This window comes from Sprattus sprattus (genome assembly GCF_963457725.1).
Source record: "Sprattus sprattus genome assembly, chromosome: 14".
In the NCBI taxonomy this organism is placed as follows: Eukaryota; Metazoa; Chordata; class Actinopteri; order Clupeiformes; family Clupeidae; genus Sprattus; species Sprattus sprattus.
Genome location: NC_137912.1, coordinates 9,813,151 through 9,825,650, shown reverse-complemented (window position 1 = coordinate 9,825,650; position 12,500 = coordinate 9,813,151). Strand labels below are relative to the sequence as shown.

Sequence of the window (12,500 nt, the reverse complement as noted above, 5' to 3'; positions counted from 1 at the left end):
ACACACACACACACACACACACACACACACACACACACACACACACACACACACACACACACACACACACACACACACACACACACACACACACAAACACAAACATAAGAAAACAGTCAGACACACACACACACACACACACACACACACATACATATCCATTAGCAAATACACACATACAGAGTTTTTTTCACTCTCACCCTTTTGAAGGTGCTGCACTGTTTGGAGGACATCTGCAGTATGGCTGCATAATTGATATCTGAGGGTTGTGTAAGGGCTATCAAAACTTTATCAATTCGTCCTTCCCCGGAGGGCACGCCGCAGGCAAACACACGCTGCACGCTCTATGGTCACGTGCTCTTTCAGAGAAGAACACTACTTTTGCATTCAGATTTTGTGTTCAGGAGTTCAGGAAACCCACCTTGAGAGACTCTTTCTTGGTGAGCTTGTTCCCGGAGGCTGAGACGTCTTTGTCCGACCCATTGTAGAGCTTCGATTCAGACTGCGCAGGAGACAAGAGAACAGAACAGAACAGAACTTTATAGCACACAGTAACTCATCTATACGCTAAAATATACCTACGTTAAATAAGCTAAGTCCTGCTGTAGTTTAGCTGTAGAAATCTAAAGAAACTAAATTTACTAAAGACACAATAAGGATGTGAAGTCGGTTTCTTAAGGACACAATGGCTCATTAAGTCAAGTAGATGTGCTGAATGACTAAAGGGATATGTAAATGAGACAGATGCCAAAGCGTCCAGTCGTGGATCTGTGGTTCCGGCAGCCGTTAATGAGATCGGGTCCCTGCCAAGCGGATCATAAAGTTCAGAGGGGGCCCGGCGATGACAGTGCAGGCAGTGGGCTTCTATAAATACAACCCGAGTGTGATGACTCCATCAGCTGTGTGTGTGTGTGTGTGTGTGTGTGTGTGTGTGTGTGTGTGTGTGTTCACTTCCTCTCTTATCACCATTCCATCCTGTGCTCCTGGCAGGAGGGGGATGATCTCATGGAGGTGTCAGCATGGGTAAATATAAATGCCCCCCCCCCCCCCCCCCAACCACCACCAGACAGGCGCCCAGAGTGGGGTCACCATGACAACTAACATCCGGTGACCCCTTTACTGCTCAAGCACCGCTGGAGGCAATTTTGAAGCCAAAAAACACAGTGCTGAAAACTGTGTATGTTTTTGAATGATGAAAATAATTTTAAAAAATCCATTCTGTAGTCATTCATCTGCTAGTTGTCTGTCGCAACTGTTAGATGTTTTCAAGTGAGTTTGTACAATTAGAGCAGAAGCTTTAGTCTCTGCCATTCTCTGCTACTGATAAGACAGCTCAGGCACGAGCCCCCTTGTTGACAACATAGTTCACTTCCTTATTTTAGTGATAACGGAGATTGGCTGTGTGTCAAGGCTTTTGGCCCACATATGTATACATACAATAGGCTATATTGGGAAACAACAACAAACACCATTAAAAGGGGTCATGTTGTGTAAGCCCAATGTATAGCTGAGGTAGGTGACATGATTATAAAGAAGTGAATTTAGCATATCTCTATGAAGACGTTAAACAACATCAGCCATTAGCATCTATTAATATTATTATTGTTGTGCTCTGTACAAGATAAATAAGTCTTAAATCATTTTAAATGTGTGACAAAGTGCAAGGCCTATGCACCAGCCCATACAAGAAGCAGAATTTCAGCAGTTCTTTCTTGCTGTTGTATTCTGCCGTTAACTGAACTAATTGTGATTCACCGGCATGCAGGGGCTAAGGATGAGTGCTTCAATCAGCAAATTGTTTGCCTTGTTGAATTTGAGTTGACTTGATATAATTTGCTCGTCAGTGGAAGGATAAGGCACTGCAAACCTTGGGCGTACGAAACGTCTTACAGGCCTCCCTCATTAAGGCTAAGGCTATAGTTAAAATGTTACAGTACCAGCGAACCACGGACATAAACTTGCGCCGCCGTCAGCAAACTCTGGGCATTCCTGAATGGCTTTACGACTCATTGCGTGCAGTTTTTTAAAATTCACATCCAGAACATACATCAATCCTAATCGATGATACACAATTTTTAGTGCCTGTGGTCACCTGTTATAGGGTGCCTAATTGGCTTTTTGGTCAAATGGTACTGGCAGTGAGCATTCATGGGACTACATTTCATAAAGAAATTGACATTAATGGAAGTGAGACCGTTTCCTTCACATCTGCAACCACAGTCTTGATGGGCAGTTAAACAATATATCTTCACATATAAATATGTAAAGACTTCCTCATAATTTCCAGAGGCCTCGTGCAAAAAGCCTTACGTAGAATTCACACCAACTACAGCGTGTGGAGCTGGAAAGCTGCATTCGCACAAACAAATTCATATGTATGAAACCATGAGCATGAAAGATACCACAAACCTCTTCTGAATCCCAATCAATGAGAATATGAGCACACATGCACGAGCAACACATGCCACCCTCTCTCCTCCCTCAAATACACTTATTCTAATATACAAAATAATAAAATATCACCTATTTCAGAGTCTCCCAATCGGCAGAAGGTTCCAGGCTATAAAGACCAAAACCTCTCGCCACCTGAACAGTTTTTTCCCCACGGTAGTGGGGCTAACAAACAAGCCCCCTGCATCACACTGACTCTGGGTTTACGTATTCCAATTAACTGCAACTTGCCCTTCATGTGCCCAAATTATGTATTATTATCTTAAATAAAAACATTTGTTATTTGTTCTTGTTTATGCTATTTTTTTGTTATGTTATGTGTTATGTGTTATGTCCTATGCACCGACCACACCAAGTTAATTTCCTGTATGTGTGAACATACTTGGCCATTAAAATAATTCTGATTCTGGTAAGGCCTAGTCCACCCCCATGTTCAGATTGAGACCAAATGGCAAAAGCAAGCAGCTTATCACCCAAACACGAAAAATGCAAGAGTGTTAAGCAGCTTCATCTTTTACCACAGTCTTATAAATAAATATAAATACTAAATTCCGACACCCACTCCACACCCATCGCGCACCCTGACACCTTAGGATAAAGGTGCTGCTTGCGCCACAGCTCCCCCACCTGTGTGCCAGTTACCTCTGGAATGGCCCTGTTGTCAAGCAGCTCAATGTGGTAAGCACTTATACGGGGACGAGCACATAATAATAATAATAATAATAATAATACATTTTATTTGTATTGCACTTTACATCATACAGATCTCAAAGTGCACATGCGGGACTCCTCGCAGCATTGCACTGCATAGAAAGCCAGACCCAATTCAGCACACAGCCCCAAGGAGGACCGCTCTTGGGCAGCTGAAATGGCTGATCAGCCAGTCAGCATTCATGGAACAAAACAAACGAACACAAAATAAATAAATTGTGAGCCGTCTTTAAATATACGCCCCACTAATACCCTGTAATAAGGGCCAAAGCTGCCATTAACCCCGCAGGGAGGTGATGTTTTTGGTTTAGTCGGTTTGCCAGCAGGATTACGTTAAAACTACCTGGCCGATTTTCAAGAATCTTGGTTGAGGGGTTGTATCATGGGCCAAGGAGGAAACCATTACTACTGGGAGAGTATCCGATTCTCTGGGCGGATCCGCAAATTATTTAATACTTCCGTTAACATTGTAAGATAAGGCTTTGGCCTTGATGAAGGTCTGCGCTCTCTGAGGTCCCTTCCAGTTAGACTCTGTATTGCACAGCATAGCATGTATTTGCATAGCATTCATTTCACTGAATGCTCCCTGACGTGTAAGCACTGTGGAAATACCTCTGAAGAGTTGTAACATGGAGGCCGCCAGACTCGTAAACAAACTGGTAATGTAAGTAGTTGCACTGCATAAGCTCTAAGTGTCGCCAAGTGATCAAAAACATTAGAAATGGGCGTACGCCAGACAGGAAGTTGGTGTGGATTCCACCCTTGATACATCCGACCGTGAGAGGGAAAGATGGCAACGTTTTTGTGTGTACAAAACGCTTGAACATGAGGCCCATGGTCTATAATACCACCATGCTAAAACCCAGCAGTGATGTTTGTCTTGTGTGTGTGTTTGTGTGTGTGTATTTTTGACTTTTAAATACTGAAATGCTCTCACAAAACCACACTCCCAGTCATGTTCTAATTCTGAATTCAGTTAAGCTAGATGGAATTCTATTTGACTGCGTTTCATTACTGCAGATAACTAATGCATGATGGATGAACTGATATCTAGCAGAATCATCAGAGACTGATGAATTTCGCTGGGAAAGTCAGCTGCCGCTGGAATATACTGGTGAGCATTTAAGGACACAGCCAAAGCAAATCTCATTGAAATTCAGAGTTTCGCCCTTTGACAAACCACTTCACTGCTGTCAGTTCTGCACACATTTCAGGAGCTGAAATGATAGGCTTTCAACCGAATGGCACTTTATTATTGTTATTAGGATTGTTGATTCATAAGCTTATCACAACCACACTGGTAATTCATGGATGTCAAATATATTCCATCTTTTGCAATTCAGGTCGTCTCTGTTTTGGCAAAAGCCCAAACACAGCCAAATAAGAAAAACTCATTTTGCAGAAATAACAGGCACATCAGCTGTGTTTACCTATTCTTGCATTCTAATATATACGTGGTAGCCGTTTGCAAGGTTCTGACATCTGGTTGTGGCTAATGTGAAATAGACTCTAGCCCAAAAGCTGATCTACACCCATACATACTCTATCCCTCTTTCCTTTAATCAATCCCTGCAAGCCCAGCTTCTCTCTCTCTCTCTTTCTGGCTCCCTCCCTCTCACTCTTTCTCACTCTGTCTCTCTCTTCTCTCCCGCTCTCTCCCTCTCCCTCTCTCTGTCTCTCTCTTCTCTCCTTTCTCCCTTCATCTCACAGCTCTGTCTATACATACTTAATGTGCTATAGGTGACGGCTTCACATCAGCAGCTTTCTTTCCTTTGCTGGGGCATGAAGTGCATCGATCTGTCCTTATCAGTGGCAGTCAACCTGCACCTACGAGTCTTACCTTGCTCTTGGATATGGATTGACTGTCCTCATTCAGAGCCAACGCGTTGTCCTTCCCCCGGTCGAACCCTGTGAACACATCAGTGGATATATTTAACTCATATGGCGTGACTCAAAGCCCAGAACAATAACACAGGTCTCAGAACAGTAGCAGAGCCCGCATGGATGGGCAGAGTTCTACCAAAATGTGCGGTGCGGAGTGGACCATACTGCACTGGAATCAGAACATGACATGCAACTGTGAGCAGCACTCGGGCTGAGTCAGTGAGCTGAAGAAGAAGAAGTTACAGATTCTTGGGAGTGAATATTTCATGACTTCCCTGCCATCGGAGGGCTGAAATGAGCGAGGCGGCAGAGCGAGAAAACACGACGGGCAGAGAGACAGATGTCAAGAAAAGTGACAGAGAGAGAGAGAGAGAGAGAGAGAGAGAGAGAGAGAGAGAGAGAGAGAGAGAGAGAGAGAGAGAGAGAGATGAGATGAGATGGAGGGTGTCTGAGAAACTTTCTTTCGGTAGGGCCGCTATTTGTGACTCACATTCCTGGTCCAATTAGCCAGAGCCCATGGGTCCCCTGACACACACACACACACACACACACAGACACAAACACACACACACACACACACACACGCACACATAGAATCCTTACCCACACTCACACCACTGCCCAGTGGAATTCATCACACAGCCTTCAGCCTCCGTGCGTCACATCTCATACGGCTAATGAGGTACGGTGTGAGGTGAAGTAAGGTAAGGCGGAGAGGAGAGGAGAGCGAGGCATAGTGGTGATGTTCAGATTGGATCCGTGCTGCTTGTGCGGTGTTTGGGTGTGTGTGTGTGTGTGTGTGTGTGTGTGTGTGTGTGTGTGTGTGTGAGACGACGAAGGGCTTCTTTTCCCGCGAGGGCTGAGGTTAACACTGGCAGATGGCCTGCACAAGCAAAAAACAAGAGACTACACAGTGTGTGAGCGTGTGTGTGTACGTATTGTTTGTGTAAATGCAACCCTCTCTGAGTGCAGGTGTGTTGAATGAATGAAGATGGTGAAGAATAAAAAACTTCTTCGGAAACCTTGAGAGCATCCGGCAGAGATGACCCTGAAGGTGACGGCACGGCACGGATACAACCCTGCAAGCGGTCAACTTCACATTGAGTACCTCAAGGCTAGTTCAATAAAAGCCAAATCGAGGATATTAAAAGATAGCATCAGACTCGTCCTACGCCATGCACAACAATCAAAAGTATCCAACAGAGGCTGAATAGGTGTCACCTACACACCAGAATCTGCTGAAAATAAATGCCTCCCTCCTCCCACCTTGAGTCCTGCCTTGCTGGTAAAAAAACCTATAAACAGAATGTGCTCTGGTTTGTGAAAAACTGCAGGAGGGGACATCTCATCCATCTCCCGCTGCGTTCTGCCATCACCTCGTTCATCGAAAGTCTTTAAATGTGTCCCTGCAAGTTTTCGGAAATAAAAACGTCGTTTTTCGAGCACTTAATTGTGGAGCGACAGGCAGATGATACATGAGCACGGCCTTCCGAAAACACTTGGGTATTAAGTAACAAAACACAAATCACTAGCTGTGAGGGTCACAGTATGCAACAAAGAGCGCTTTAAAACACTAGTGCATGCATCTCTGTAAGATCATCTGAACAAAATATAGGCCTATGTATATATGTATATTGCACAATATCTCCTTGCTGTATATATATATAATATGTACAGTATACAGCATATACTGTATATATTTGTGTGTGTTGTTTTTTAAACAATTAGGAGGAACCCTAGCTCTCACTGTCAGGGCGTACACACATGCACGCACACACACACGTCTTTGTGCAAGGACATATTGTATTGATATTGTCATGCAGGTGAATGTGTGGGTTTAATGCACTGTGGACTACCATGGTGTGCTCAATTGTTTATCTATTGTTTTTGTTTTGAAGTTGTTCTTGCTTTTGACATTTGATACTTTGAATTCATGATTGTGGAGAAAAAAAAGAAGTAAAAAACTTAAATGGCAAACACAGGAAGCAACCTCTGAAACACACACACACACAAACACACACACCAATAGACAGCTGGGCTGTGCCTTAGGTAAACCGACCAATTGCATTATGCGCTACCTTTGTTTTTGGGGGAAGCTCTCCAGCAACCCGAGTGGCCCCTCCACATGCGAGCACTGCAGGGGAGGGAGTGCAATCAGAGGGGGCTCTTCAGAGACACTGTCCCTTCATCAGGTCCTCACTCTCCCACTCTCTCAACAGACCCTCTTAAACTGACCCCTAATCAGCCAGGTCCTTTATCTCTCTCTGATACGGCTGCCCATCGGCCAATAATGGTTGATGAGAGAGGGGGGGGTGGGAAAGAGAGAGTGAGAGAAAGAGAAAGGAGAAAGGAGGGTTCACAGTGAGATGAGGGCCTCTAACTAATCAGGCTCTTTTTTTAGAGGCACGGATCCATTGTGTGTGTGTGTGTGTGTGTGTGTGTGTGTGTGTCCGTGTGTGTGTGTGTGTGTGTCCGTGTGAGTGTGTGTGTGTGTGTGTGTGTGTGTGTGTGTCCGTGTGAGTGTGTGTGTGAGTGTATGTGAGTGTGTGAGCAGCACAAGTTCATGGGCTTGAAGCAGGAGAACGCAGATGGCTCAATCACTCCATAACGCTGGGCCAATCATATTCCTAATCATAATGGCATTCACCTCGCAGCGGAAGGAGATGAGGGATGCATGACGCAGACCAACCCATCCACTCAACAAAGCTAATTTTCAAACAAAGCTCACGGTTCTTCCTGAAGTTTCACCGCTGGCAGAGGTGAGGACACGCACCTCCGAAAAAGCGACAAAATTCAATTACCGCCACCACGGAAGAGGTGAGCTGCCATCGTTTCAGATACCTCAGAGACATCACACCACGCGGACCTTTATAGTGAACACGCATATCATGAATAGCAATGGAGGAGACATCTCAACAATATTAATTACTGCCAAGTTGGTCCTGCAAGAGAACCATTTCTGATTTAGAGAAGATAAGAGAGCCTTAAATGGTTTCCATAGCGATAGTTTTTTTTTGGGCGGTGGTTTAATTAATTGATATCACAACACAGAACCAACCAGAACCAACAGCATGATACATAGCATAGCATTACATGATACACAGACTCTCCTTCTCGACTACCAACACATCACTCTGACATGCTGTTAGGGCAGTCCATACATTATTCGGCAATCAAAGGCATATGAGCCAACCATTGAAACCAGAGGCCAGTTGATACTCCACATCGCCCCACACCCACCACCACCACCACCCCAACCTCCAACCGTCCCTGGGTAAGGTGGGTGCGTCCCTGGATGTGCCGTACTTCCTGTCAGCACAGGGGAGGCAGAGGGCTGAGCAGAGTCTGGGTGATCAGTGAGATTAAATTGCAGAGAGAGGCTTAGCCGAGGTACAGAGCAGCCGAGCCACAGCAGACACACACACACACACACACACACACACACACACACACACACACACACACACACACACACACACACACACACACACACACACACACAGGGAGATGCTGACCATCTTGCACTAAGAGGATCCGCTGTCATCTCATCCATTGTGAGAGAGAGAGAATGAGGGGAGAGATGGAGGGAGGGTTATGTCCTGTCAGGGCAATGACATTGCCTTTTTATTTTAACATTATTTATTTCTTTGGGAAAGGGCTGATGGCTTAATCTTGGTTTAGTTTTGTTTTAATGACACCCCTGCTTTATCACTCTGTTATATTAAAATCAGAAGAGGCAGATGGGGTGATATCTTAAGCAATGAAAAAAGAAGGTGAGCTTTTATTAACTAGGGGCAGTGATATGCGAGTCATAGGAGTTTCTCTCCGAGGATCATAGGCCGCAAGGTGAAGCACGAAAAGTGCTTTAGAAAATGAATCCCGTTCCACTCACTGGCATCTACACAATCTTTAGCTTATAAAAAAGAACGAGTCGTGGTTAGTTACCAACAAAAAGTTCGTCGCTGATTTTCCAGTCGATTGTCTATATGGCTTTGTTTTATGCAGAACTAGAGACTTCAGAGCGTAATAAGATTTTTGTCGGGAGCCGTGCCACGGTTCGACACGTGATCATGCTACACCAATGAGAAGGCTGCTTTTTGACAACAGAATGGAAAAATGGCGGCTCCCGTGCGGTTAGAAACATCGTTAAAGATAGAGGAAAACACTTGAACATCCTCAAAATTGGGCTAAATTAATTCTAATTAGTGCTGTATACATAGCCGCGTCCAAGAAGAACAATGAGGCAAATATACGATAATGTTATTTTTATGTTAAGTCATTTAGATCAAGTTTGACATACATGGGCATACACATTACTGACGATCTTACATGGACTGTGAACACCCAGCACACCGAAGAAATCAAGGCAAAGACTGTACTTCCTACGTCAGCTAAGGTGATCTTAACTATGAGAAATCATAGGCTTAGATGATACACAAACAATTCCATGCAACATTGTAAGAAGTCATCACAGAAATACAATAATCATCCCAACTTTAGAAATCCAGGGAGGGGGTTGACTTTTCCTCATTGATCTGGAGCACTCACACCTAATTGTAAGCCCTGTCAGACCCTCGTTTGTAATTGTGATTAACATTAAATAAGGGTTAAATACATTATATCAGTAAGACACAGCACAAAATACAGTAGTAATAAGGATAAGTGCAACGGCCCAGTGGTTGAGAAACACTACACTAGGACATCAAGTCTGAAATGCCATCAGCGGTTGCACAGTGAAGAAAAGCCATGTAAATGCTTGAATTCTGAAGTTTGAAGTTTGCCCTTCTCAAATGCATATGTTGATACTCATGCCAATGTGGAAAAACTTCTAAACAAGCTGGGTCTTTAAAACATCACCTGATAGTACATGGCAGGGAAGGTCCACATAAATGTGCCTGACCTTTTATATGTTTACAATATTTAAAGGCATTTTCACTGGCATTTTCATATGCAAAAACATACTATGTGGGAAAACATTTACAAGGTCTTCAACTCTGTTTGTGTGTGTGTGTGTGTGGAAGAGAAGACTGGAGAGAAGCCTCGTGAAGGTGCCCAGTGTGTGCACACTCACACTCACACACATGCACATCCTCATATAGGCTGTAAGGTGAACCCTGTTTCCGTTTCAACCCGCTACACTGTCTGGCATATACAGATGTGGCAGTCATTGCTGTAAGTGTGCAGACAGATTTGCCATGCACTTTATATGTTTTTTTTACAGGGACTGGCAACAGGACATGTATCATTGACATTACCAAGGTGTCATCAGCTCTTGGAACCAGTGTGTTTTCAGCCTTGATCGGAATTCAAACATTTTCTGGGTGTGACTCCACAAGTGCCTTTAATGGCAAAGGAGAAAAAAAAGACATTTTCTGTTGCATGTGAGAAAGATGAGTACCTAAAGGCTTTTAAAAGTTTAGGTACTAACTTAAACTTGGAGCAGTCAACATTTGCATTTCTTTGCCAGTATGTATGCCACTTATATGATCAGTCGGCAGCTGATAATGTAAATAAAGCTAGGTTCAAGGCTTTCTGTATGACATCATCAGCCTTGCCAGAATTATCCATTCCCCCTACCACTGATGCCCTCCATCAGCACTGCAAAAGGGCAAACTACCAGGCTGCAATAATGAGGTCCTGTCTCAAACATAATATAAGTGCTCCATCACCTGCTGGATATGGTTGGCAAATAGAGAATGGGAACTTGCATGTCACCTGGATGATTAGAAATCCGGCCCCTGACAGTGTTTTGCATGTGATACACTGTGGCTGCAAAGGTGCCTGTGAGACAGACAGATGTTTTTCTGCAGGATTGTGTTGCATAGTTGACCTATGTCGTTGCTGTAGGAACTGGAAGATAACTGTCCTGACACTGACACTAACAGTGAGGACTGAGTGTCCCTAATCTGTTATTTCTTATTCAGTTTTGTACAGTTTTATATATCATATTTCATGTTTCATAAAGAGTGTTTTTATGGTTCATTAGTGTTGCTTTCATTTGTGGAAGAATGAATGAATGAATGAACAAACAGATGGTCATTGGTATTTACAATTACTGCCTTTTATTGATACATGGAGGTTTATTTGTCACATACATAAAAATACTACTGTTTTTTCTGTGCGAGTGTGAAGAAAGAAAGATCAAGAAATATTTTTCATAAATAGCAAGAGGGAGTTTAAAGAGCAGTGTGTGAAAAAAGGTGTAATTGATGTTTTATAGTCATTGTGTGTGTTCAGGATAAGGAATGCTTGAGGAAAGAAGCTCCTCCTCAGTCTCTCTGTTCTGGTCTTGTAGCAGCAGAGACGTTTGCCTGACCTCAGTGTTTTGAAAAGTCCATGGTCAGGATGTTAGGAATCCTTTACAATACCTTGGGCGCTGGTAGGTAGGTCTTTTCTTGTAGGTCTCCTGCAGAATATGGAGAGATGCTCTGATGATTCGGTGCTGCAGTCACAGGCTGTACAGTTCCCATACCAAGTGATGCTGTCAGGACACACAGCTGATGGTGCTGAACTTCCTCAGCTGATGTAGGAAGTACAGTCTTTGCCTTGATTTCTTCGGTGGGTGTTCACAGTCCATGTAAGATCCACAGTAATGGGTATTCCCATGTATGTTAAACTTGATGTCAATGACTTAACATAAAAATAACATTATCGTATATTTGCCTCATTGTTATTCTTGGACGCGGCTATCTATACAGCACTAATTAGAATTAATTCAGCCCACTTTTGAGGATGTTCGGATGTTTTCCTCTATCTTTAACGATGTTTCTAACCACACGGGAGCCGCCATTTTTCCATTCTGTTGACAAATGCAGCCTTCTCATTGGTGTAGCATGATCACGTGTCGAACCGTGGCACGGCTCCCGACAAAAATCTTATTACGCTCTGAAGTCTCTAGTTCTGCATGAAACAAAGCCATATAGACAATCGACTGGAAAATCAGCGACGAACTTTTTTTTGGTAACTAACCACGACTCGTTCTTTTTTATAAGCTAAAGATTGTGTAGATGCCAGTGAGTGGAACGGGCTGAAACGAAAACCGTGTTCACCTTACGGCCTATCAGAGGAATCATTGTCTCAGAGGTGGTCTGGGTCAGCCCACTATGCGCAAATAGAATAAAAAAAGGCTTTTCACAGTACGACATCGTCAACTGCAATGGCAAAAGACACGAGTTAGCATGCTAGCAAGCCTTTTATCAATACCAGCTGTGCTAGTGTTTGTTAGGATTTTGCTAGTTAGATTGCTAGCTTTCGACTGAGGCTCCTTAATGCTGCTTTAATGAGGCACACATTTAATTAGAAAGTGATTCAGAGGAAGGTTTCTGAAGCTCACACTGATGGCGTGCTTGCGTGTGAAATCGTATGGTTCACCTATTGAGTCATATTTCATATACACGAAGTGGATTCGTAACATCAGCTTGCGTCACATCCCTTTATCAACCCCTAAAGACTCT

At 43.6% G+C, this 12,500-nt stretch overlaps 1 protein-coding gene across 2 annotated transcripts in view; it reads right to left on the bottom strand.

The window, feature by feature from the left end:
• osbpl8 (oxysterol binding protein-like 8) overlaps positions 1 to 12,500 on the bottom strand; it is a gene marked incomplete at its 5' end in the record, with an annotated part of 76,379 nt that overhangs the window by 17,390 nt on the left and 46,489 nt on the right. For both annotated transcript variants that reach the window (XM_080850899.1, XM_080850900.1), the window contains 2 exons: positions 422 to 502; positions 5,003 to 5,070. In XM_080850899.1, coding sequence (XP_080707025.1) covers positions 422 to 502; positions 5,003 to 5,070 — 149 coding nt within the window. The remainder of the gene's footprint in view (positions 1 to 421; positions 503 to 5,002; positions 5,071 to 12,500) is intronic.